General features: G+C 45.0%; 1 protein-coding gene across 8 annotated transcripts in view; it reads right to left on the minus strand.

The window, feature by feature from the left end:
* LRRCC1 (leucine rich repeat and coiled-coil centrosomal protein 1) overlaps positions 1-27,666 on the minus strand; it is a 32,836-nt gene that overhangs the window by 4,305 nt on the left and 865 nt on the right. For 3 of the 8 annotated variants that reach the window (XM_023746158.1, XM_023746159.1, XM_023746157.1), the window contains exons 2-18: positions 26,665-26,870; positions 26,285-26,350; positions 21,838-22,005; positions 20,913-21,088; positions 20,610-20,822; positions 14,321-14,517; positions 13,933-14,077; positions 12,869-13,017; positions 12,129-12,333; positions 11,136-11,275; positions 8,991-9,192; positions 8,113-8,298; positions 7,124-7,334; positions 6,172-6,335; positions 3,005-3,213; positions 2,776-2,913; positions 785-920 (exon numbers count right to left, since the gene is read on the minus strand). In XM_023746158.1, coding sequence (XP_023601926.1) covers positions 785-920; positions 2,776-2,913; positions 3,005-3,213; positions 6,172-6,335; positions 7,124-7,334; positions 8,113-8,298; positions 8,991-9,192; positions 11,136-11,275; positions 12,129-12,333; positions 12,869-13,017; positions 13,933-14,077; positions 14,321-14,517; positions 20,610-20,822; positions 20,913-21,088; positions 21,838-22,005; positions 26,285-26,350; positions 26,665-26,870 — 2,911 coding nt within the window. The remainder of the gene's footprint in view (positions 1-784; positions 921-2,775; positions 2,914-3,004; positions 3,214-6,171; positions 6,336-7,123; positions 7,335-8,112; positions 8,299-8,990; positions 9,193-11,135; positions 11,276-12,128; positions 12,334-12,868; positions 13,018-13,932; positions 14,078-14,320; positions 14,518-20,609; positions 20,823-20,912; positions 21,089-21,837; positions 22,006-26,284; positions 26,351-26,664; positions 26,871-27,666) is intronic. The other 5 variants (XM_023746161.1, XM_014447260.2, XM_023746160.1 and 2 more) reach the window with 5 other exon arrangements.

The following is a 27,666-nucleotide window of genomic DNA, read 5'->3' on the forward strand; positions in this document are numbered from 1 at the left end:
TCACAATGGTGTGAATTCAATAGGGAGGAATTATTTTTGGAATTTTCCATTTTATATTTCGGTCGACTGACTGCATGTAACCAAAACCTCAGAAAACAAAACGGCGTGTGTGTGTGTGTGTGTGTGTGTGGAGGGGGGGGGGGGGGACGACGGACACTACCATTGTACCTGTTTCCTATTACCACTTCAAAATCAGGGTAAAATGGAATTTCAAAACTGCCCCCTCAGCTAGCAGATCTCAAGAGGTGGTGGTGGTGGTGGTGGTGGTGCGGGGGGGGGGGGGGGGGGGGTTACATGAGAATCACCTGTTGAGTTTGAAAAACACTAGTGTCTGACCCCAAACTGTGAATGAAAATTTCAGGGGAAAGCTTAAGCATGTCTATTACTAAAAGCTCCTTTGCCAATGATAGTAATATGACAAATGTGATAGTCCTGAGCCCTAATTAATGATAAAATACTACTTTTTGAGAACTTTCCCAAGGGAATGATGGCACCCTGCTCGTGTGCAAGCGAAGGGGCTTCGCTCTGAGGCTGGTTAGGGAGATGGTGACTTTCACTCAGAGATCACAGAGCAGGTCCACACCAGTATCCCTCATGACCTCAGTTTCACTGCAATTATATTCTACAACCTGCCAACATTTTGGCCTGGCTTCATGATAGTTTGGGCAACATTCTTCATATCTATTTGGTCATTAAATCATGCTGCCTTTTCTCTTTATCAGTCTCAATTTATTTAGCTGTAACAATTCAATAATGATAATCAAGTGCAATTTACTGATAGTACCTTTAAATTTGCAGAATCAATATATTTTTGCTTTTCATTTTCCAGATGTATTATTTCAGCATGATGAGCTTCAACAATTGCCTCCACTTGTTTTTTAAAGGCATCATCCATACAATAAAGCTTTTCCACAGCATCCCTGAAACAGAAAACAAGACCCACATCTTGGTGTGTATAAAAGTTAGGATGCTTTTTCTTCTGAGATGGCAGCTCTCACATTCATATTTCAATGGACACATAACTCCACTAAGTAGCAAAGGGCGCTCCATCTCAGGAACTCCAGCTACAGGCAGCTCGCCCTCCAGCAGAGTCAGCCAGCAGCACAGGGCAGGGAACCTCACACCCATCTGTGAGTCTTGCCTCTGAGCTCCTGCTCTGGTCTCCAGCCTGAGTCTGTGGGAGGGGACTGGAAGTACCTTCCCAGGGATGCCACCTCCCCCAGGGATGTGCAGTGTGACACGTATCTGAAGTGTATACTATAGGCAGGTTTACATTTATACATAGACTAGAGGCCTGGTACATGAAATTCGTGCACTGGGGTGGGGAGGTCCCTCAGCCCGGCCTGTGCCCTCTTGCAGTCCAGAACCCCTTGGGGGATGTCTGACTGCCGGTTTAGGCCCGATGGGGGGGGGGAGGGAGGGAGGATCGGGCCTAAGTCAGCAGTCGGACATCCCTCTCGCCGTCCGGGACCCCTCGCTCCTTACCGCCCACCTGCAGCGGAGGCCGCTGCGCTTGCCAGCCATGAGCCTGGCTTCTGGCTGAGCGGCACTTCCCGTGTGAGAGCGTACTGACCATCAGGGGGCAGCTCCTGCATTGAGTGTCTGCCCCCTGGTGGTCAGTGCGCATCATAGAGACTGGTCGTTCCACCATTTGGTCGATTTGCATATTAAGGTTTTATTACATAGGAGGATGTGTCTGATTTCCCTGTGCTAATGCTTAACAGATAAAACCCTAGGTTAATAAACACATTAGTGTTAAAAGTTTAGTACTAAAAGTTTCTTAGAGGGAGAACACTACTTCCTTTTTATTAAACTAGAGACCCAGTGCATGAAATTCATGCACGGGTAGGGTCCCTAGCGGCTGCTGGTTGCCGGCCAGGGCCTCCCTTCCCCCGGCTGCCTGTTGCCACTGCTCCCTGGTGGTCAGCGCACGTCTAACTCCCTGTCAGTCGAACTCCTGTCCTTGGGGACAATTTGCATATTAGCCTTTTATTATATAGGATATGAGTGACTTTGTTTAAAAAGTCCACAATGAACACTTTTCTGCTATTGGTTCTGAGCCAAGGACCCTGGGTAGCTGTGAAAGCACAGTGCAGCAGGGCTATCAGCAGATGCTGCCGTCAAACCTTTCTGCAGAGGATAACACCTCCCCTAATCTTAGGGAGTGGAAACACCAGGACACCTGGAATGGAGCCACCACCATGGGAGTCTGTGCATGCTGTCCACACCGCTCTATTTCGACAGGAGACTGATCCCGAAACTGCGTTACACAGTTTCAAGGCTGTCAACTTTATAAACTATTGTAATAGGCCTAGTTACAGAGTTTACAAGGTAAAACCTGCATTTCCTCTAGAGCACTTACAAAACCCACACAAGTGGCCCCAGGAACGGCTTTCTCCCCCTTTGAAATGGGCTCCGGCTTCTCTGGCCCAGAGCCCCAGACAACGTACTCCTCAGAGAGCCATATGAACAGCCAAGCACACTGGCTGCTTTCAGGAAGACAGCATGAAAACAGTAAGCGCAGTAATAAGACAAACATACGTACAGTAATTACCATGTGTCAGGTACTGCACTTCCACACAAACACAGACAACAGACACAGACTTACAGCTCACAACACGGAAGAGGGAACTAGTACCTTCCCTTTATAAATGAAATAATGGAATGGAAATCCAATATTTGGCAAATAACTTCATCCAACATGTTTTTAGCTTCTCCCCATCTTGCCCCTCCCCATTCCCAGACGGCCCCAGTGCCTGAGGGCTTCATGCTTACTTTCGTAGTTCAACACTTTTGTCTCTTTCCGCTTTCAGCTTCCTTTCCTTGTTCTCAAATTTCTCCTTCACTTCCTTTACTTGCATTTCCAGATTACTGAGGAGCTCCCCTTTATCATGCCACTTCTGATTAAGGATACTGACAAGAGAAGAAGGAATGTTAGAGACAGAATTGGTCAGACAAGTTATTAAGCCACAGTTTACTTCTTAGCAGGAAACACAGAGAATACCTGTAAGCCTTTCTAATTTCTTCAAGTTCTAATTCCTTTACTTGCAACTGCTGTTTTAGTTTTGCTTTTCTTTCATTGTGTCTTTCTAGTTTCTCAATTATGTCATCCAGTTGCGAAGATTTTTCGTCAAGTTGTTCTTGAGTACATTTCTGTATTTCACAGATGTTTTCTTGTAATATTTTTATTTGTTCCTCTCTTTCCTGTAAACACTTCAAGAAAAAAATAAGTACTTTATTAATCCTAGATGTCTCATTTCCTAGTTAAATAGGTATGATTTTAAATTATTTTAAAAACTACAAAAATGAATTCAAAGTTCAATGAGTGTTTTAGAAAAGATATACAGACTATTGTTTAGGGGCTATTAAGAGGGAAAATTTTTGTGCTACTCACACTTTTTATTTCAGGAAGTTAGTGATTACTAATCACACAGAGAGTAGAAGGGAAAGCAGCGCAATGGGAATTCAATTATGTCATTTTGCATTTGAAAGAATATGTCTTCAGGACAGAAAGAAAGAAAACTCTAGGTGGGTGACAGGGATACAGCAAAGACTGATGCTCAAGGGATTAAACCATTTCTACTGCACACACACTTTAAATAATGTCCGATTTCATGACTAGTGAAATGTCACGTGCAAACAGACCTCACATCCCCCAGACTGAGGTGGACTTTTGCTGTGTCTTCTGTGCTGTGAGTCAGGCACCGGGAGGGTCAACCCGCCTGAGGCATGTGCCGTGTGCAATGTCTGCAGGTCCTGCACGACCCGCTGCGCACCAGCACTGGGCTGTGGGGGTGAGCGTGGAAGAGGGTCTTATTTTTGCCCCGATTCTCCCTGCCCCACTTGCCTCTCATTCCTCTTGGGAAGAAGATGGAGGCAAACAAATGCTGGACAAGTCTACTTTAGGGCGGATTCTCAGTGTCACACAGAACGTGGTGCAGCTCCTCAGGGTGTGACAGAGCTAAGGATTCTAAGAAAGGTAGTCAGGGAGTCTTGACTAACAGCTGCATAAGCCATGAACTGCTCATTTTCTCCCACGACTCCCTGAAGTACTTAGGTGTGGGCAGCCTTCACACACGTTATCAAGAACCCACAGAAGCCACGGAAGATTCTTATGAAATAACCCTCTTAATAATCAGAATAGCACTGCAGCACCAGGGTCTCGTGCTCCATGTATACTGAAAAGTACCAAAATAACATGAGGAAACAGCATTTTAAAGAATTTCTGTTTCAAACTTCCATAGTCAGAAGCTAACTAGAGAATCTACTCAGGTGTAAACATCAAACTCCAAAATTTGCATTTTAAGTCACTGCCCCTTTAAGTTATCAGTTAGGTTGACTTAACTGCTGAAGAAGCTCTGCCCACTATCTCTGCATGTCCTCAGGTCGAGGAGGCACCAGTGTGACTGTGTGGTTAAGGACAAGCACAATGACCGACTAGACCAAATATCATCTGCTTTGCCTTGTGAAATTTAAATGCAAACAACTAGTCTTCCTGATACTTATTTACCTTATCAAAAGACAATAAGCTTGGCTAGATTTTTAAAACAAGAAAAACAGCTTACTGCTAAAACATTTCAGTAACTATCAGTGCAGCTTGGCATGTATGAAAGATATTTGAAATACTGGATATACTGAGACCAAAGTTTCAATTGAGAGAACACCAGTATCACTGGTCAAGAATACAATTCAGCCCTAGCTGGTTTGGCTCAGTGGACAGAGCATCGGCCTGCAGACTGAAGGGTCCCAGGTTCGATTCCAGGCAAGGGCATGTACCTTGGTTGCGGGCACATCCCCAGTAGGGGGGGCGTGCAGGAGGCAGCTGAATCGATGTTTCTAACTCTCTATCCCTCTCCCTTCCTCTCTGTAAAAAAAATCAATAAAATATATTAAAAAAAAAAAGAATACAATTCAAGTAGTCATACTCCATCTAGCTATGGAGAAAGCAACATGGGAGTAAACAGGGTCCTTCATTTTCTGTACTTGATGAAGTTAGGAAGTTTCTTAAAAATGACTAAGGAAAAAAATAAAATATTAAGTGGTTATAAATTCTCTAAAGATTGAGGTCCTAACTTTATGGGCGATAATCCCATTTAGAAGTTTCTTTAAAAACACCTTTTCACCCAGCTGGTGTGGCTCAGTGGTTGAGTGTCAACCCATGAACTAGGACAGCCGTGGGCAAACTACGGCCTGTGGGATCCGGCCCGTTTGAAATGAATAAAACTAAAAAAAAAAAAGACCGTACCCTTTTATGTAATGATGTTTACTTTGAATTTATATTAGTTCACACAAACACTCCATCCATGCTTTTGTTCCGGCCCCCCGGTCCAGTTTAAGAACCCATTGTGGCCCTCGAGTCAAAAAGTTTGCCCACCCCTGGACTAGGTCATGGTTCGACATGCCCAGGTTGTGGGCTGGATCCCCACTAGGGGGTGTGCAGGAAGCAGCCGAAGAGTGATTCTCTATCATCACTGATGTTTCTATCTCTTCCTCTCCCTTCCTCTCTCTGCATTCAATAAAAATATATTTTAAAAATTTAAAAAATGAAAACTCCCTTTTCAGTTATTTTTACACTTTAAGAAGAAAAGTTTGGAATTTAAGTTTGCTTTAGTGCTCAGGACAATCTTCAGAAACTTTCTCTGGAGATTTTCTACACGTTGAAATAAGTGATTCTGTTAGCATTCTCTCAGGTGGGCCCATGTAAGAAGAGGTGGGTACAACTGGCACATGGTGGCCTCGGGACAAGCATGAATCCTGCAATCTAGTCATATACCTTCACCTACAAGAGAGTAGGTTTGTCATAAGTTTGAGAAGTGAGAGCAGTATTGAGAGATATTAAGCAATGCTTGAAAGGATATTTTAGACATATAAAAAGTTTATTTTCTTGTGGTTCCTAACCCTTCATCAAGACTGTTTCTAGTTATTTCAAAGGGCAATAACAACATTCTTCATAAAACCTTGAAGTAAATGTAAGTTCAAGTCAATAAATGAATGCCACGTATCACCTTTAAAAGCAAAGAGGAAAGTACTGCAAAAGGAACACATGATAATCTGTCTTAAACTCCACAACAGCTGGACTCGCACAGACAAAGCATTTATTGGAGACTCCACTCTGATCCAGATTCTCACACCTGCCATATGCTGTCTTCCCAAAACAAACGCCAAACTTACAGCTTTTAATTTCCCGATGGTCTCGGTTTGGTCCTCTATGATTTTGCACTTAATCCGCAGCGTGTCGCTGTCTTGCTCATTCGTCTTCCGCAGAGACTCGTTCTCTTTGCATAAACTTTCTATCTGCGCCTCCAGTTTCCCGCGGTCCTGGGCCAGACAGGATCCTGGAAAGCAAACACCACAGAGGCAAACTTAGGAGATGGAGGGTTTGTCTCTTATGAACATCGAATTCCACAGCGTGTAACAGATGAGTACAAAGGAAAGCTGTCTACAGAAATGAGATCTGCAACAGCACACAGTATGAGGAGGAAAGGGCCAGAAACAAAAGGCACATCAGCCCTGTGCTGTGTGAAACCCTGAGCCACAATCGGACAAGTGACAGGCGGTCCTATCTAACTGGTCAGGAAAATGCACACCCACGGCCAGACCACGCGTGATATCCCATGTAGAATGACAGGTGAGCCACGCTCTGTTAAAGCCAGCACCATGGAGCGAATGTGGTGCCTTACACAGCCACCTCCGCTGGGCAGATTTCGAGTGGAATGGACTGAGGTAGGTTCACCTAAGCCGATGGTGGTTTTCATCCACATGCCATTTAGCATTTCTCCATGTGTAACAAGCTGTTAGCAACATGTTTAGAAAAGAACTGAGTGCGGCATCTGTATGAAACCATGTAAAATTACTGTATGAGAAAGAAATGTTTTCAACAACTTAATTCAGCAGTAGCACGGGAAAGGTAGACCTGGTGAGAAAAGTAACCCATTATACCACCAGGAGGAAAGCCAGCCAGGACTCAGAGCAGCGCCTGGTACAATAAGCCACTTCCTGTTTCTGGGAGGTGGCCCTGACCCTGGGTCGTGGGGCAGGAAAGCCCTCCCTTGTTCTCTCCTATATACAGATCTGCTCCTTTAGCAAAATGGGCTAGTTTCCCTTTGACATTTGAGAATTTTACCCTGTTGTGCCAGCTCCTGTCCCCACACTTTTCTCTCCGTCCTGAGACCGTAAATGAGTGACTCCTTGGCTGCGAGCTCGGCAATCAGCTGGACTTTCTCGTGCTTGAGCAGCTCGATCTGGATGCTCTTCTGCTTGTCGTCTTCGATCAGGAGCTCAAGGGTGCTGATCTGATTCTGTATACTCCCCAGACATGGGAAAACGCAAAGCAGCTGTTACACTTCAATGCTCCTATTCCTACTTTCTTGCATTTTATCATAAGAAAAATGTTATTTAAGCAAATACCAAGTAAATGTTCCTCAATTTTACATCAGAATAAGTTTTAGTTTTATTAACTAAAGATACATGTAGGTCAGAAAATGAAGTCAAAGTATAAGAGGCCACTCCTTCAAACACTCTGAATTTTATTCTAACACCCTAAGAGCAACCACACCTGTAATATTCCAAGTTTCTCAACATTTATATGAGTCACCTAGAGCAGCGGTCGCCAACCTTTCGGACCTCATGGACCACCAGTGGTCCGCAGACCACCGCTTGGCAACTGCTGGCCTAGAGGTCACTTGCAGAAAGGAAGTTCTCTTGGCAAAATATCTCTAATGTTTAAAATGGCGACAACAGACATTAATTTAGATTATGTGTGGGTACGTCTAAAAAACCACTACTACAAAAGTTAATACCAGCAACCCACATGCTATTTCCCAAAACTCAACAATCTGAGCATCACCGTCACAATTTCTTCTCTCGCTATGCAACGGTATACTAGCTACTTAGTTTCCTAGTTAATTCACTTATTATGCTTAAACACTATCTTGGCGTATGTAGTGCACTCTGGTAAATTAGCTAACCTCCCAGTTCTATTACTTTTCAAACATGTCAAGTACATAATTAGTATTATTTAAAAGTTCAACATTGTGCACTTCCTAAATCACTGCAGGCATTTGGGAAATGACATAGCAAACAGAAGGAGAATACAGTGTTACAATGTCTTACCTGCAAGTTTGTTGCTGTTTCGTGTTTCAGTTTGGAGACTTCCGCAAGCTTTGTCTTTTGCTCCTTCACCATGCAGGCCAGATCTTTAATTAAAGAGGAAGACTCGTTTTCTTTCCGTTGAGCCCAGACAAGAGCATTCTTGCTCTTTGCTAACTCAGTTGCAACACTTTCAAAACCATCTTTAACCTATATTTCAAAATTGCATTATAAATAGCAGTTCTCCAAATATTTAGAAAATATTTGTTTCTGGAAACAACTTCTTTCATGTTTATTTTAATATATATATTTTTTATTGATTTCAAAGAGGAAGGGAGAGGGAAAAAGAGATAGAAACATCAATGATGAGAATCATTGATTGGCTGCCTTCTGCATACCCCCTACTGGGGATCGAGCCTGGAACCTGGTCATGTGCCCTTAACCGGAATCGAACCCTGGACCCTTCCGTTCGCAGGCCAACACTCTACCCATGAGCCAAACCGGCTAGGGCCAATTCTTTCATGTTTAGAATCTCAGAGGTTTAGCAAAATAAAGTAATGATAGCACTCAGTGCTGCTGTGTGCCACCCGGAACACGGCTGTGCTCAGCACGAGGCAGAGGCCGAGGCCGGGGTCTGGCTGCAATCCCCGCCCTAGAGCCACAGGGGAGAACCCAGGTTCCCGTGCTCCGAGCCTGACCACCACAATCTGACTGGGCTTTGGGAACAGCAGGGAGAGTAGTGGTGATCTCAGTGCGGACCCTGGGACTCTAGGAATTTAAGTGATCTGCTTAAGGCCATATAGCCAACATGTCCACAGACCTACAACTCTAAGGTGGGGTCCTCTTATCACCCCATATCTGCTGGTTCTGTTTTCAGTAAGAACCTAAATGCCAATTCTTACATCTTTAAATCTTCTGGCTTCGAGAGTTAAAGCAATACGAAATTCATTCTCCAAATCCAGGTACTGATGATTTAATGTGTCGATTTTTTCTTGGTATCCTTTGATCTCTTGCTCATGCTTTGCCTCTTCTTTTGCCACTTCCTTGGCTATGGCTTCCTGGAACTCAGCATCACTGAAAAACGCCCTTGTTTCAAGTTCTTTCCTGGAATGAAAAACAAACAACAATCACAGAATGCTGTTCCCTTGGAAAGAAAAACCTTAAAGTTTATTAAATATTATATAGTCCCTAACTGTCCTCTAAGATGAGCTCCCTACCTTCAAACACAGAAACTGTGCCAGGACAGAGAAGGAATGAGTTTTCCTTGACTGTGCTCAGCGGGTGGGATCAGAGGCATGGCCCTGGTGTAAGTTCCCAAGACATTCAGGCCCATTGGACAGCGCCGTGGCTCCTAGCCGCACCTGCAGCTCTCCCGCCCTGTGCCTTCGGCTCTGAGTCTTTGACATACAATAAACGCAGCCTGACTGGTACTAGTGGTTGGTTAAGGAAAAAAAAATCAGTTAAACTGTGAAATTATTCACCAATCTTTTTTGATATAAGGCCAGTTTTTTCTTTAAATGTGAGCTCATTCCTTTGAGTTCACCACTATTTTTTCTTGAATAAACCAAGCCATTAATACAAAATCCACTATTTCCAGTCTGGGTTTCTTTAAACTAGAACAAGATGCTAAAAAAAAAGATATGTAAAAGAAACTAAGTACAAATTTATACATTGCTTTTGTTTTCCCTCAATCTTTCATACCTGTCCTACCCATACATAGGATGCCAATTTCCCCCTAAGCATCAGTATTTAATTTCTACATGACATCACAGAATTGGCTGGGGGCAGCTGGAGACAAGCAGCCGAAAGTGTTCCCATGGCTGGGGACTCAGAGCAGGGCGCTGCACTGAGGCCCAGGGCTCCCCTGGCCTGCCACCCTCTTCTGTAAACAAGGTTTTACGGGAACACGGCCACGCCCACTGGCTTAAGTCCTGTCTGCAGGGAAGGCAGTTAGCTGTGGCCTGTGAAGCCTGGAACCCTTTCTTTCTTTCTTTCTTTCTTTCTTTTTCTATTGGTATGTTTTTGATTTTTTTTTTAAAATATATTTTATTGATTTTTTACAGAGAGGAAGGGAGAGAGATAGAGAGTTAGAAACATCGATGAGAGAGAAACATCGACCAGCTGCCTCCTGCACATCCCCCACTGGGGATGTGCCCGCAACCCAGGTACATGCCCTTGACCGGAATCGAACCTGGGACCCTTCAGTCCGCAGGCCGACGCTCTATCCACTGAGCCAAACCGGTTTCGGCGTGTTTTTGATTTTTTAAAGAGAGAGGAAGAGAGCAGGATAGAGAGATGGAAACAGATGAGAAACATCGACTGCTTCCTGCACGCCCCCCACCGGGAATGGAGCCTATAATCTGGGCATGCGCCCTGACCAGGAATTGTTCCTGGGTCAACGCTTAACCACTGAGCACCGCCAGCTGGGCTGGAATCCTTTCTATCTGGCCCTTGGAAGGAAACGTCAATTAGCAGCTGCTCCACAGGAGTAAAGAACCACTGAGCGTGGTGTCACTTGGAGATCCAATAAAACAGTTTTTGGCACATGCCAATGACCAACTTTAGGTTGGATTTGCAGAAATGTAGGAACAGTTTCCAGGGAAGTGCCCACACCTCAGTAAGTCACCTGTGTCTGTGAGCTGCCACTGCACTAGGAGGGGACCCTACCACATACACAAGCAGCCCCTCCCATGTGCTCTGCAACTAGCCTCCCACTGCTCAGTCCTGGCTCCTGTCTGTGGAGGGAGATGGGAGGGGGTGAGGGGGAGGAGGAAGAACCAAGCAGCTTCTTTCCTTTGCTTGACTATCCCCACTGCCTGGTGCCCTTTCATTTACCTGTGCTCTTTTTAAAAATATATATATTTTTATTGATTTCAGAAAGGGAGTGATAGAAACAGTAATGATGAAAAAGAATCATTGATCGGCTGCCTCCTGTACACACTGGGGATCGAGCCCGCAACCGGGCACGTGCCCTGACTGAGAATTGAACTGTGACCTCCTGGTTCATAGGTCGAAGCCAACCACTGAGCCACGCCAGCAGCGTTTACCTGTGCTCTTGCTCCTTCAGTGCAAGAAGCTCGTGAAGCTGCTGCACCTGCTCCTTTTCTTGCTGAAGGGAAGTTCGAAGTAAGTTAATTTCTCGGTCGGCAGCCGCCGCCTTGAGCTCTACCTCTTCGATAAGCCGCATCTGGGGAAAACACACAATTATAGTACTTAAGACAATAACTCCCTGCTTCCATTACCAGTTCCCCAGGAAAAGTGCCTTCTAAATAATAGAACCTAGTTCCCAAACTGACTTTCAAAATGTCCTAGGTCCGTGGTTGGCAAACTGGGGCTTGCGAGCCACATGCAGTTCTTTGGCCCCTTGAGTGTGGCTCTTCCACAAAATACCACGTGCGGGCGCGCACGTACAGTGCAACTGAAACTTCGTGGCCCAGGCGCAGAAGTCGGTATTTTGTGGAAGAGCCACACTCAAGGGGCCAAAGAGCCGCATGTGGCTCGCGAGCCGCAGTTTGTCGACCACTGTCCTAGGTGATGATGCTGTGGTTACATCAGGGACAGCCCTGAGAGCAGCGACACTCGCTTTGTCTGCTGCTCATCTCATCCAGATCAGAAAGTGTGAAGTGAGGGACCTTGAGATCAAAAGAGAAACAGACACGCAGAGACAGAGAACAGACTGGCGCGGCTGTCAGAGGGGAGGGGGGTTGCAGGCCTGAGTGAAATGGACGAAGGGATTAAGAGAAAAATATACAGATGATGTACTATAGAACTGAACACTTGAAACCTATAGAATGTTATTCATCAATGTCACCCCAATAAATTCATTAAAAAAAACAACAACCCTTCAGCTGCCCCAGAGCCTTTACGTCCTGGCTCTGGGAACACAGCCTAGCAACCTGCAACACGTCCACCAAGTCTGCTGATGGCCTTGTGAGTGCAGGAGCCTTCATTCAGTAACTCCACAGCTCACTCGCCTCCAGTCTACCGGACAACCAGAGCTGCTTCCGCCGGAGCCAGGCTGCCCGACGGGACAGCAATACCTGTGCCGTCTGCTGCTGCCCTTTCTGCCGCTCCATCTTCTCTAACGCTCTCTCCAGGGCTCTCAGGTGTCGGATGTGATCCTCTTGCTGGTCTCTCGCTTTAATTAATTCAATGGTCAGTTTTTTAATTTCATTTTGAAGTTTGTGAACCATAACTTCGAGTTGCACTTTGGAATTTCTCTCTTTAAAAATAATCTCCTTTAACCTAAAACAGAAATCAGATGCATATATTACTCATTTAAAGAGAAAAACTGTAGTCAACATCAAAGGTCACAGTGGAGAGGAAGAATGCAGTATGTTTCAAACTCTCACTAGATTAAAAAAAAAGGCTGAAAATCAGAGTCCACGCCCCTCTCCCACCCCTGAAGCTAACACTGTGCCACAAGGCACAACACACTTCCTGGATGAATGAAACGTCATCGTATGTGAACTTCCTTCGTCGGCAAGCTCTGCTGAGCCATTGGTTCCAGGCACTGTGCGGGGTGTGGCCCTCCTGGCCAGCAGGACGGAGGGTGCAGCCTGTGCCTTCCGGGAGCGCTTGCTGGTCCTCACTCGGCAGGTGTATCCATCTACCTGACCCCTCTGGCTGAGCCCAAACGAACGGGGCCTGCATTCTTTGTTCTGAACAAGCTGCTGAAGCACTGATGCTGTAGCCACAACACGGCTCTGATCTCACTTCAGCCGGCTGAAATGGAGGGTTCTGCTGCGAGGCCCTGCTCCAGGCTGGGCTGCGCCCTTACCTATCTGTGGTGAGCAGAGCCAGGCTGTTGTTGTCCTTCTTTTCGTTTGCATGCTTATGCAGCTCATCAATATAATCCATGAGCTTCTTTTCAGCTTGTTCAGCTTTCCACCTCTTCTCTCTCTCCTGGTCTAGCTGCTCAACAAGTATCTGAAAGAAAATAATAGTGTTGTGTGAACTTGGAAAAATTATCTTGCCTCAATTTTCTCATTTATAATATGGAAATAGCAGCACCTCATTCAGAGGCTGTGGGGAGGGTTAAACAAATTAACGGAAGTGAAGCGTACAGACCGTGCCAGGCACGTAATGACCACTCAGGAAAGGGTAGCTACCATCACTGTCATGACAATGACTATTATTTTCCTCAATTATATTTCAAGCTTCTGTACTTGAAAAGAAGAGGAGGAAACCAATAGCACAAAAGGTGTGAAACAGTTTAAGAAGTAATTATATTATTGGAAGAACAGCGACATCACAATCAAAACCAGAACTTCACAAGTAAAATAAGGGCAAGTTAATAAAGCTATAAATAAATCAGTCCACCAAAAATTCTTAACAACATGAGAATGATTCTGGCAAATATTGAAGAATTTTAAAATTTTTAAATGCCTCTTAATCTGGAATCCACGGACCCCTAATTGGGTTTCGGGAGAGTCCTGAAAACCCTGAATTACCACGCCTGTGGGGTGTCTAAGGGCAGACTTCCCGGCGAAGCCCCAGATTTCCTTAGACATGTGGGTGTCTGAGAGCCAGAAGTTAGGAAGCACTGCCGGGAATAAGAACGTGAACATTTAGACAGGCCGTCTTCTCCACAGGAAACTTAACACAGGGTCTCACTGGAATCTGATTTAAGTAAGTGTGTAATTGCCCTATCTTCAAAAATTACACAAATAATAACATCACACATCTGGAAACCAGGAAGGAAAAATAATTCCCATCACTCCAATAAAAACACACACAATACTTTTTGCTAATAAAAACATGCACTATTTTTCTGGGACTACCTGTATTTAAACTTAAACCCAGGGTCACTTGCATGCATTTCTCTTGAGTCTTTTTCCCTACCCGGTAGGTGTCCTCTGGGCAACTGATGTTCACTTGCATCAGCTCAGTCCTCGGCTCCTCAACCTCCTCCAGTTGGCTACAGTTCGCCAGAGAGGAACATACGTATAAGTCTTTAAAGAAAGGCTGCTTCATTTTACGACTGTAACTGCAAAGAACGAAACAGAAAATAACCCACAGAATGTGCAGTGTTTATATTTCCCACAAGTGAAGGACACTCTATCCCAGAGAAAGGGATGGTTCTGTATAAACGTACACGGATGCACAGAGCAAGTCTGAGTGGCAAGGCTGAGAGCCTGTGGCTGCTGTTAGGCAAGTAGAGAGCTTGAGGAGGAAGTGCAGTAGTAACTTGTGTGGGCCTTGTCTGAATTTCTAAATCGGAAATAAGTACCTTATGGAAGTGTTGCTGTTCTTGTTGTAGTGCTTAATAGTCTGAATTGTTTTGGAATAATATGGGATTTTTGATCTTCGAGGAACTTTTCTATTGCATTCTTTTCTGTTGCCATAGTCACTTTCAGAAGTTATATCCATGTCTCTTTTCAGTATCAGGTCTTTCTCGGGAACATTATCTATTAAAGAGCTAGAAGTCTAGAATAAAAAACCAACAAAGTTTGATTCGGTATAAAAGACTAAAATTTGAAATCTCCTACACTATGATGGGCTCTTACAAGGTCAAGGTCTGTAAAGTCAGAAAGCTTGGAATTAAACATGGGGAATCAGCTTCTGGTGTGGACAAGTAAGCTCCTATGGGTGGACTCTCTCAGGTAACAATTATAAACTCTTGGAAAAATAAAAAGAAAAAAACAAACAAAAACTACTTGTAGGCCCTGAGAAATGAACAAATACAAGCTTATTCTAGAGTAACTGACACGTGGGAAAATAACTAGACGGGGTGCTTCCGTCTCTGTGGTTTTAGCCTGAGGATATGGCCAGTGAGCGCTGTGCAGGGGTGAGGATGTATCCCAGCGAGCGCTGTGCAGGGGTGAGGATGTATCCCAGCGAGCGCTGTGCAGGGGTGAGGATGTATCCCAGCGAGCGCTGTGCAGGAGTGAGGATGTATCCCAGTGAGCACTGTGCAGGGGTGAGGATGTAGCCCAGCGAGTGCTGTGCAGGGGTGAGGATGTATCCCAGTGAGCACTGTGCAGGAGTGAGGATGTATCCCAGTGAGCGCTGTGCAGGAGTGAGGATGTATCCCAGCGAGTGCTGTGCAGGAGTGAGGATGTATCCCAGCGAGCGCTGTGCAGGGGTGAGGATGTATCCCAGTGAGCGCTGTGCAGGGGTGAGGATGTATCCCAGCGAGCGCTGTGCAGGGGTGAGGATGTATCCCAGCGAGCGCTGTGCAGGGGTGAGGATGTATCCCAGCGAGCGCTGTGCAGGGGTGAGGATGTATCCCAGTGAGCGCTGTGCAGGGGTGAGGATGTATCCCAGCGAGCGCTGTGCAGGGGTGAGGATGTATCCCAGCGAGCGCTGTGCAGGGGTGAGGATGTATCCCAGCGAGCGCTGTGCAGGGGTGAGGATGTATCCCAGCGAGCACTGTGCAGGGGTGAGGATGTAGCCCAGCAAGTGCTGTGTGGAAGTCCAAAACTCAGGTAAAAACGTCAGGCTTTGGGGTCTATACAATCAGAGGACAGTGCAGAGATGGCAAGTGAAGGACAACAGTAAGCAGCCCAAGAGACAAAGTGATACAGTTCAAGTCAAAAACAGGGACCCTGGAGGCTGCTCGGGACATCGACTCTCCACAGCGTAACATCACAATATCCAGAATGACCCAGCAGCACCCACCCCAGGAGCAGCCAGCCTCACTACTCCCAGGAGAACAGACAGGCAGTGGAGGGAGACCCGATTGTGCTCAGTGGCCTAAAAAGTATCCTCGTCATGAATAGAGAGAAAAAAGCTCAGCAGAGAAACAGAAATTATTTTTAAAAAGAGGAAATTTCACATCGGAAAAGTACAACGTCTGAAGTCAAAGTTCCCTGGCTGAGCTTCACAGAAGAATGAGGTGACAAAAGAAAGAATCGGTGACCCTGAAGATGGCACAGTGGACATTACTCAGTGTGAAGAATACCGAGGAGAAAGTTAGTAAGATATCCAGTCTCAGAAAACTGTGGGACAACGGCAAAGAGCATGTAGACTCTGAAGAGAGAGGAGAGAGAATGGGACAGAAAAAGAGTTGAAGAAATAATGCCTGCAAGTTCCCATACACTGGGTTTAAAATGCTCAGAGAAACAAACCGTCAGCAGACAGACATGAAGAAACCCATCCTTAAGCACAATGCAGCCAAAGTGCTGAAAACCAAGAGTAAATATTAAGAAAGTTGAAGGGAAACTGGCAAATCCAAGTCAGAGTTGGACGTTTAACATCTTGCATGCAACCGACAGAACTGCAAACCGTGAGGAAGCCAGGAATCCCCTGAGGTGCCGTGCAGCTCCCAGCGTGAGGCCACAGCTGCAGACACACACCCTGCGCGAGGCCCAGATGACAGCCACCGAGACAGGCGTGCTGGGCCAGAGAAGCCTCGTGGAAATAGCCTGGAATGGGCTCTCTGAAAAAACAGAAGTAAATGAGACACTTGTCGAATGTGGCTAACACAGTCTTTAAAGGACTATTTACTGCTTTGAATGATTAGGTTAGAACATGTCCAAAATCAATAACCTAATAAGCATTTACATTAAGAAGCTAGAAAAAGAAGAATAAATTAAAAGTAAGTAGAAGAAAAAATAAAATGTAGAAGTTGATATTGTGGGAAAAAGTAGATAAAATGAACAAAGTTGATTTCTGTAGAAATCAACAAAAAGCCAAGCTAAACTGAATAAGACAAAACAAAGAGTGGCCTTTGAATTATGTAAACATTGAATTCATCATTAAGAACCTCCCAGGCCCAGGTGATTTCACTGGTGAACCCTATTGAACAATTAGGGGAGAAATAATTCCAGTCTTACAAACACTTAGAACACAGAGCAGGAGGAACAGTTCTCACCTCATTTACTAGGCAGCTTGCCCCAAACATGAAAACCAAAGACCCTACCATGCAAGTATAAACCAATATCCCTCATGAGCAAAGACATCAAAACCCTTGTAAAGTACCAGCAAACTGAATCCAGGAATATATACAAGAGATAATATATCGTGATTAAATGAGGCATACTAGTATATCAAGAATGCAATGTTTATCATCTGAAAATTAATCAATGTAGTTCATCCTATTATATTAACCCATTGCCAAGGCATTTTTGCTGATTTTACAGCAGTTTAGGAAAAAAACCTTCATAAAATCGTAGTACCTGTAAAAAATTAGGCAGATAAATGCCAGTGGTCAATTTTAGAACTACAAACATTCGGCATCATAAGTAATCTGCACTTAGGTGCCATCTGTCAATAAAGAGTGAACTACTAGCACCTAATAGTGACACTGCAGGAGGAGCGCGATAGCGCTCCCGGCACGCTTAATAAAGAGTAAAAAAATCATGATTATTTCAATAGATGCAAAAACATTTGATGAAAAAAAAATTCAACACCATCAGAAAATGCAGAACAGAAGTAAAGGATTTGATACAGGACATTTATGAACAACGTACCACTAGCATCACACTTCACGGTCACACAGAGAGCACTCTGGGCCAGGAGGCGCCCACCTCACCATTTCGGTCAGCACTGCACTGGAGACCTCAGCCGTTGCAATAAAGCAAAAGGAGCAGCACAGAGATCAGGGAAGAAGGAAGAAGTCTGTGGATGATTGTTTATGTAGAAAATCATCAGCAAGACATAGAACAAGGACTAGACTAATACATTCAGCAAGGTGACAGGACACAAGTCATGTACACAAAAATCAACCACACTTCCACGTACAAACAGCAATCAAGTGGGACACAACGCTACAAAAGTTGTTCAGTTTACAAACAATTATAAAACAAAATTTAATACAAAATTTTATACAGATGTGTAAAACTTGTATGTTGAAAACTACTGCTGAGAACAATGAAACAGACCTAAATAACAGAGATAAGTTCACAAATTTACAACTCAATATTAAGATATAAATTTTTCAGAAACAGACAAGCTGATTCTGAAGCTTAAAGAAATGCAAGGAACGTAGAATACCCAACATAATTTGGGGAATAAAAAGAAAGAATTGTAAGACTTACATTACCAGACTTATAAAATTACTACGAAACAAAAATCAAGACAATGTGGTTTTGGCATAAGATAAAAAACAATAGAACAAAGAAACAAAAAAAAGGGACCAGAAATAGATTCTATAATTTATAAGGTCATATAATTTTTTATTTTATGTATTTATTTTTGCTTGGTTAATCCTCACCGAAGATATTTTTTTCACTGATTTTTAGAGAGAGTGGAAGGAAGGGGGGAGAGGGAGAGAGAGAAACATGATGTGAGAGAGACACATCAATTGGTTGCCTCCTGTATGTGCCCCGACCAGGGTAGTATGGAATCTGCAACCCAGGTACATGCTCTTGCCTACAAATTGAACCTGTGACCCTTCGGTGCATCAAAACCACCCAAGGGAGGAAAGAACAGCCTTTCCCACAAGTGGTGCTGGGAAAACTGCCCACCCACAGAGAGGCATGGACTCTGATTGCTTCCCACATGCACAGACCTCAGCTTTCTGGAGAGTAACACAGGACAATGTCATCATGACTTGGGTGACTTGGGGATACCCAAGAATTTTAAAATGCACCAAATGCAATAACCATCAAAGAAAAAATGATACAATTTGTGAGAAAATACCCACAAATATTTGACAAATACATGACCAATATCTGACATCAGAATTCAGGATATAGAATGAATTCTTGTGTGTGTGTGTGGCTGGCCACATGGAGCCCTTCCCGCCTCTCCAGCACGCTCACCTGGAGAAGCTGTGGGGATGCCAGCTACTGCTTTCTCTCCCTTCCCAAACAGAGACAGCATGGGCTGGAGCTGCACTGCCCCCTCACAGGGAGACTCGAAGGAATTCTTATAACCCAGTAATAAACTAGCAACTCAATAAAATATGGGCAAAAAGTTTGAACAGACACTTCACAAAAGATTTATGACTACTCAGTAAGCCCATGGAAAGTGCTCAGCTCTGCCGACCATTAGTGACATGCAAATTCAAGCACAGTGCACACCAGAACACAGCCAGCAGAGTGGCTGCAATGAGGTCAGTGCTAACAGCACAGTGCGGGGGGGGGGGGGGGGGGGGGGTTAGGACTGGGCGGAGACAGCAACACAGCCCCTTGGGCACTGCTGGCGGGACTGCGTGCACTGGCACCCAGAGGCTCTGGCAGTGTCCCGTGTAACTGAGCACACACCCAGCCCCACTCCAGACATTCCGCTTCCAGCTGTTCACGGAAGGGAAGGGAAGACCTAAGTTCACACACAGACTTATCAGCAACGGCCACAGACGTGGAGCTAATCTGGCAGAACCTCAGGAGGACAATGACAAATAAACGCTGGTATATCGTACAGTGGACCACGACATAGCAGTGAAAACAAAGTAGGGACAGTCATGCCCACACTGATTTCCAGGTCATCAAGCACGAGGCTCAATGGCCCCCCTACAGAGGACACTCAGGTCTCCCGGTTTCCGCTCTAGGGAACAGGACAGTGAGTGTGACCCTACCTACTGGACCGGGCCATCGTGAGAAAGATGTGCGAGTGCAAGAGAAGCTGCCAAGTGCGCTTCATGTTTAAGTTCAGCTGAAATCTAAGTTCTGACGCTGGTCGAAGAGTCGGCCACGAGAAAAGATGGGCAGGAAACCTGAGGAGACGGAGGCCCAGAAGTATGTCAACAGCAGCAAAGCACGCCAGGCCAGCGCTGCAGCCCAGCCCTATCACCACCTCCTCTGCGGCCCCAAAGGAACCCAATCTGCACTCCGGCACGAGGAACCCTGGCAGCCTCACTCTCTCTCTCCCCCACTCACCTACGGGGGCCTTGTTTGTCTGGCACTGCTGGTACCACAGCTACGACAATAGTTCAGGATTATTAAAAACCCACCGACCGGAAACATCCCATAAGCGTTGTCTGCTTCCCACCCCCACTCCAGCTTCAGAAAATAATTAAGTATTAAAATGACAAATTTTGAGGTCAAACTGACATTTGACTAACAGCCTCACCTTTCGGGGGAGGCCGGGACCCCGACAGCAGCGAGTCCAGGACTGTAGCTCACCCTGAACAGCAGTGTAAGGGGCAAAGTCGAGTGAGTAACTCAGGGAAGTAGAGATTCATTTGGGGAAGATCTACTGTAGAGTCGAAGGAGGAAATCTATGAATTAATTTGGATTCAGCTGTGGGTTCCAGAAGTGGTTTTGACCATCAAACAACTAAAGAGATGACAGAAGAGGTCAAAAGTGACTCCCAATCCCCCCGTTCACAGGCAGGTGCAGAGAGAGTCTGAAGTAATAGGGGAGCAGGTAGAAATAGGGGAAGCACAACAGAAATCACAGTAAAAGGTCTAGAGGAGGACGAGGAAATGAGGGAAAAGTACATCACTGTTCCCGCCCCGGGGACTGTAACAATCCCACTTCTGGAAAAGACAAGAACTGACAGACACACACACAGACACGTGCACAAATGCAGTACAGTGTTTCTGATGTCCACTTGAACCAATTTTCACTTTACATTTTTTGAACTATTTCTTCAACAAACACAGGACTTAGTAAAATAGGAAAAATAGTTACTTCATTGAGAAGCTGTAAAAATTGATCATCTAATTTCTGAAGTTTCATCTCATTCTGAAAATCGCTATCATGATGATCCTTCTCTGGCTCAGAAGGCGGGCACACGGACATGAAAGACGGCAGCCCCGTGTCAGTCGGAGGACTTGCAAACGGGTCCAGGGGGGCCATGTCATCACCCGTGGGGGCCGTCACCACCGGCAGGCCGTCAGCGATCTAGGACAGACACCACCAGACCCTCAACATGTGCGCTGATGAAGGACAAGCTGAAGGCATCTTTGTATTAGGGAAAACCCAATACCATACCTCATCTTCACTGATATTTAGGGGAGAATCAGATGAAACCAAATTATCCAAAAGACCTTCGAAGCACTGCAGACTTGAGGAGTTTATCTGTGATAGGTCTACCGGCTCACCAAATATGTTCTTGCAGTCCAGGATTCGAAGCTGTGGCAGGGTCTGCAGCATAATTGCTTGGTACCCTGGAGACATATTCAAAATGAAAACTCATGCATTAAAGAAGTTAATTACTTGGAGAATCAACTGAATTTGTCAGCTACCAGAGGTACTTATAACTGCCTAGAGTTACACTCTAAGAATATCTCACAATGATAATTTAATTCTGAGGCACTCACTTATCTATAATAATAAAAGCTTAATATGCTAATTAGACAGGAGAGTTTAATGACCTTCCGATGTCCTTCCAGACAAAGCCGCGGTGGCAGGGGCTGAGGCAAAGGCGGTTAGGGGCGATCAGGCAGGCAGGCGAGTGGTTAGGGGTGATCAGCCAGGCAGGCAGAATGGTTAGGGGCAATCAGGCAGACAGGCAAGTGGTTAGGGGCGATCAGGCAGGCAAGTAGAGTGGTTGGGGCAATCAGGCAGGCAGGCAAGTGGTTAGGGGTGATCAGGCAGGCCGGCCAGCAGTCAGGAACCAGCGGTCCCAGATTGCAAGAGGGTGCAGGCCGGGCTAAGGGACCACCCTCCACCCCTGCACGAATTTCGTGCACCAGGCCTCTAGTCAAATTTAAAACTGTTTAACAGAGTCACTAATTTATTCGCTGTGTTATTCTTTTAATAGCAACTTAGTTTGTCTAAAAAAAATTTTATTTTGCAATTATGTTTTTCCAAATACATAATAAAATGCTGAAAAGCTTAAGACAAATAAAAGCAAGTTCTAAGCACCAGCTGCTGTGAACACTGTTACAAAGCGCAGTGAATTGGAGGGTCCTACCCGGCACCCGACAGACAGGGTTATCCTCGCCATTCTTCTCCAAAACCAGGTTCGTCAGGAAGTGCAAGCCCACCACGCACTGGAGCAGGTGGTGGATGCTGTCTATGCAGTTGCTGTGCAGGTCGATGTATCTAAGCTTATGTTTGATTCCATGAAGGGGCATCAAACCTGCAAGATGAGAAAACCCTGCTGATGCCACAGCAGCCATTTCCCCAACAGCTCACAGAACACTTGATGTGGGTTCTACTTTGAGGCGAAGGCACAGGGCGAGCGAGGCCTCGCTGTGAAGCTGCACCTCATGGAGAGGGTCAGTCAAGTCCGCTTGTTTTGAGAACAGAGGCCCCGGTATGAGTTCCATTCAAACAAAACTCTCAGGCCTCCTAGGCCATGCAGGAACTTATAGAACAAGCAAGGCTCCAGGCTCCTTCCTGATAAGCAAACACTGAATAAGCTTCCATTGTTGGTTTGAGCATAAAATACAAATAGCATTTGATTTAGTCCCTGGTAATACCTGTAGCCCCAGCTTATCTGGGGTGTGGTAAGCCAGGAACCCCACCTTGACAGCCTCATGTGCCCTACTCAGGTACCCCTAGAGCACTGGCTGTTTTACTATTTTGCTCATTTGTTCATTAGATTCCACATATGGTATTTGTCTTTCTCTGAGTGGCTTATTTCACTTAGCATAATGCTCTCCAGGTCCATTCATACTGTCCCAAAAGGTAAGAGATCCTTTTTTATTGCCGCATAGTATTCCATGGTGTAAATGTACCACAGCTTTTTTATCCACTCATCTGATAGAAACCTGGGCTGCTTCCAGATCTTGGCTACTGTAAATTATGGTGCTATGACACAGGGGTGCAACTGGCCATTTCTCTTTCCTGCCTCAGAACCTGCTTCCAAGTAGAGCTTGCTGAGCAAAGGTGCAGCCCGAAAGTGTGCCTGCAGGGCTCCCTCAGCCCTGGAGAAGGGAGCTTGTCAGTGGACCATGCCCCAGCCTCCCTTCTCTTGGAAGGGCCATTCTGAGATGCAGCTGCACTGTAAGGTCCTGCTCCACATTCCTGGCCGTCCCCTAGTGTCCCTCCTCCATCCACAGGCTCTCCAGGACCTCCCGCACTTCCGCAGTGTCATGGCTGCAACACCATCGATGTGTCACATCTCAACTCCAACCCGATTACACAAACACACACATACATTCGTCACTGGCTGTCCCCTAGTGTCCCTCCTCCATCCACAGGTTCTCCAGGACCTCCTGCAGTGTCATGACTGCAACACCATCGATGTGTCACATCTCAGCTCCAACTGATTACACTAACACACACACACTCGTCACTGGCTGTCCCCTAGTGTCCCTCCTCCATCCAAAGGCTCTCCAGGACCTCCTGCACTCCTGCAGTGTCATGGCTACAACACCATTGATGTACACGCACACACACACACACGCACACACACACACACTTGTCACTGGCTGTCCCCTAGTGTCCCTCCTCCATCCAAAGGCTCTCCAGGACCTTCCGCAGTGTCATGATTACAAACACCACGAATGTGCCAGATCTCAGCTCTAACCCGATTACTCACATACGTGCCCGTGCGTGCGCATGCGCGCGCACACACACACATACACGTCTCACCCCATCTCAAACCTGCTCCTCCCCAATCATCACACATAAGGAAGCAATACCATCATCTGCCTGTTACTTCAGGGAAAACTCGTGTTCATCATCTGGGATTTCTTTCTCCTCCATGCCCTCATCGCACCCATCAGCAAGGCCTATGACCTCCACGTGTAAAACGCATTTAGCCATCTCCCGTCTCCACCCAGTCCAGGTCTCACCCTCTCTCTGGACACCTGGAGCAGTTTCCCACTGACTCCACTCCCGTCCTAACACCCACCCTCCTCATTCAGCCCAAGTGATCCTTAACACATGCGCGACGTCACTTGTTTAAAGCCCTCCCAGGGCCCCTGTTGTACCTACGACAACATGCAAACGTCACCCTTTGCCTGCTTGCTCATCTCTCTTCTGCACACGAACCCCATTTGCTGTGCTCCAGCCACACTTCCTTCCTCTGCTCCGAGGTCCAACTCGCTCGCTTGAGCCCTAGCGTGCCACATGCTCTAGCACACACACTGCCGCGCTCTGCTCTCTAGCGAGGTGTTTCTGAATAAAATACATCATTCTAAGAATTAGCTATTAGAACTTCCAGGGTTGCCTATGACATTTTCTTCATATTCCTTCTCTCAGACAGTCACTAAAATTCACACTTCTTAGGTGAGGAGTTCCATGTGCTTTGACCAACATATAGTTTTTTTTAACCATGACTAAGATATAGAACATCTATTTCCACCACCCCAATCAGTGTGTCCCTATGTAGGCAATTTTCTCTCCCCGTGTTCAAGCCCTGGCGACTGATGATCTGTTTTCTGCCCCTATAACTTTGCCTTTGTTAGAATGGCACATATTGGATTCATACAGGGTAGCCTTTTGTGAATGCTTTCACTTAGCACAATTCTTTTTTAGATTCATCCATGCTGCAGCATGTATCAAGAGCTCGTTCCTTTTTATGGCCTTAGTATTCCATCTTGTGGCTGCATCACAATTTCTGTTTACCAGGTGACAGGTAAGTGAGTGGTTTCCAGTTTTAGAGATACAGATATCACAGAACCTGATATATGAAAGCTATATAAACATACAAACACTCATGTACAGGTCTCTGATTAGACATATTTTCATTTCTCTTTGGTAAATGCCTAGAGTGGGATTGCATATAAATGTACATGTAACCCTTATAAGAAACCTTCAAACTGTTTTCCAAAATCCTTATACTACTTTGAATTCTACCAGTAATGGATGTAAATTCTAGATGCTCCATAATCATTCCCTACAAGAACTTTATCTGTCCAGCCTGGCTGGTACGGCTCCGTGGTTGAGGGTCGACCCATGAACCAGGTGGTCATGGTTCAATTCCTCCTGGTCAGGGCACATGCCCTGACTATGGGCTTGATCAAGGCAGCTGATGGATGTTTCTCTCTCATTGATGTTTCCATTTCTCTAGCCTTCTCCCTTCCTCTCTCTCTAAAAATCAATAAAAATCATAAAAAAAGAACTCTATCTGTCCACAGGTGCTCTTTAATAAATATTTGTTGATAAGTAAATTACTCTCTTATCTAAGATTCATATTTTTCAGATAAGGAAACTGCATCCAAAAAGTGACAGACTTTGCTCAACAGCGCACAACAGTGACAGACCGACAGACCTACAGCCCATACTCAAACCTAATACTTTCACATCTTTGGGGGGAAAATTTAAAATACTGCTGCTACTTCAGCTTAAGGGTAGAGACTAGATCATTTCTTTTTTTTGTATACTAAACACCTGGCGTAGGGTAGTATTTTTCTAGTAGGGGAGAAAACCAATGAATGAATAAGGCTGTTTCAAATATCGATTGAGTTTATGAAGATAGAGAATCCAATAATTTGATGAATAATTATGAAACTTTTTTTTCGCTTTATCAGTGTATCACTTTAATCAGTTAAAAAGTAGGTAATTTTTTACCTTTTTAGACATACTGAAGTAAAAAAGAAAAAACATGTATTTGACCTTCAATTTGTAATGGCCTTTGGGATGCTTTACACTCATACTGTCCAATCTGGTAGGACGGCCTCAGGTGGCTTTGTAATTTAAACTTAAGTTTGATTGAAAGTAAATAAAATGACAAATCCAGTTCCTCGGTGCACTAGGCACATTTCAAATGCTCGCATGGCACACTGGGTGCTATGACAGGCAGCGCAAACGTAGAATGTTTTTATCGCTGTAAGAAGTTCTATTGGAATTCTTCCTCTCTAGAACAGTATATTCATTAATTATCTAAGATTAAAATACCATTTCCCCCAAAAGAGGTCCTTCTATCCAAGTTTGTCCTGTTACAGACCACCCTAGTTTTAATCCCAATTCTTCATTCAGTGGTAGCTTTGGTACCAACTCATTCTCTAGATGAGATTTTTGGTCAAAAATTGTATTATTCAGCTTTCTGACATGCTGAGCTCATTCTAACTCACCACACATGGCAAATATTCAGCATTATAGAAAAACTAGAGGCCCGGTGCATGAATTTGTGCACGGGAGGGGTTCCTTGGCCTGGCCGGCAATCGGGGCTGTCTTGCCCATCACCCAGTCCTGATTGGGCCTATCGGGGCCGGCTGGCAGAGGGTAGGGACCGCAGGATGTTACCAGCTGGCCCTGATGGGGGCCGATCAGGGCCATCCGGCTGGGGGAGGGACTGCGTGAGGTTGGCCGGCCATGGGAGGTTGGCTGTGGGAGTGCACTGACCACCAGGGGGAAGCTCTAGCATTGAGTGTCAGGCCCCTGGTGGTCAATGCACGTCATAGCAACCTGTCAACCAGTTCTAACAGTCGCTTAGGCTTCTATATATATAAAGCGCATCTACTTACCACTTAAATCATTTATGTGGTTATAGGATAAATTCAGTCTAGTCAGATTAATTAGTGCTTCAAGTCCTAAAATAAAATAAAATAAAGCTTTTACAGGATTCAATAATCAATTTATTAAAGCTATATAGTACTGCAATACCATTTCAGACTTTTTGAAGCAAATCTACAGTCGAATTAAATAACAGTAAAATCAATTTTGTTGGTATTTTATAAAATACTTGAAAAAGGCTAAATACTTTTCTAGAAGAAAAATTTTTATATAATAAATTTTAGGGTCAGTTTTCAACAGTTTACTATTTATCCCATTCTTCTGTGAAGGAAAAAAATGGACTTAAGTCATCTTCCTTACTCAAAGTATTACATGAAAATCACTTACACACCTTCTATTTTTGTGATCAAATTGCTGGACAAATTTAAAGTGCGTAGTTTTGTCAGTGCGCTTAGCCCTTCGATTTGACTGATTTGATTAGATGACAAATCTAAATGTTGTAAATTCCAGACATGGTCAATGGCTTCGATCTTCGAGATGTTGTTACAATGCAGATTGATGGCATGGAGGGTTGAATCTAAGGATAACTCTGATATGCTATAAAAGAAAATATGTACCATCAAACACCAAAAAATGGATTTTGAAATCATAACCAAATAATTAAAATTAACCCAACAGAGTATATATAACTGTGAGCTCTACTCATCTAAAACAATAAAAGTATAATATGCTAATTAGACTGGACAGCTGGACTGCCTTCCGGGCAAAGCCAGGGCTGTGAGAGCTGAGCCCCTTGCATGAATTTTGTGCATCGGGCTTCTAGTTCTATAATGAAATTCTTCCTACTTGTAGTAGCCTTGAAATGTCTCACAAGGTATAGCGATTCCTACCACAAAACAGCATTTTGGGCCATTTATATAATCAAGAAACCCACTCAGGAGATGCAGGTGACCCTGGGCATGTCTAGCTTCTCAACATGAAGTGATGAGCACATAGGGAGGGCACCAGTGCAAAGGCCGTGGGGTCCCTACACCCCAGCTCAAAACTGCACTCTACTTTTTCTGCTGTTCCATGAGTTAACAGCCTGTTTCCTCATCTCATTCAACTCTCACAATACTAAACAGTAGGGATCTAAGGAAACTGACATTTACAGAAATTCAGTAACTTGTCCCAGTTCTTGTAGTTGTTACCTAACTGAGCCGGTATAAATCCAGACCTGGCCCTGCAGTTCACTACTTCCCTCACCGTCCATAACGGCTGCTTAACCCAGGATGCAGCCCATTTCAAAAGACACCACGGGCACTGCTGTTTCTATTGAAAAAGTGCCCGTCCTCCCTGTTGACTTTGGAATGCACCTCCACTGAATGGAACTCATCTCCTCATTCTCTCAAGT

This window comes from Myotis lucifugus, unplaced genomic scaffold (genome assembly GCF_000147115.1).
Source record: "Myotis lucifugus unplaced genomic scaffold, Myoluc2.0 scaffold_631, whole genome shotgun sequence".
Classification (NCBI taxonomy): domain Eukaryota; kingdom Metazoa; phylum Chordata; class Mammalia; order Chiroptera; family Vespertilionidae; genus Myotis; species Myotis lucifugus.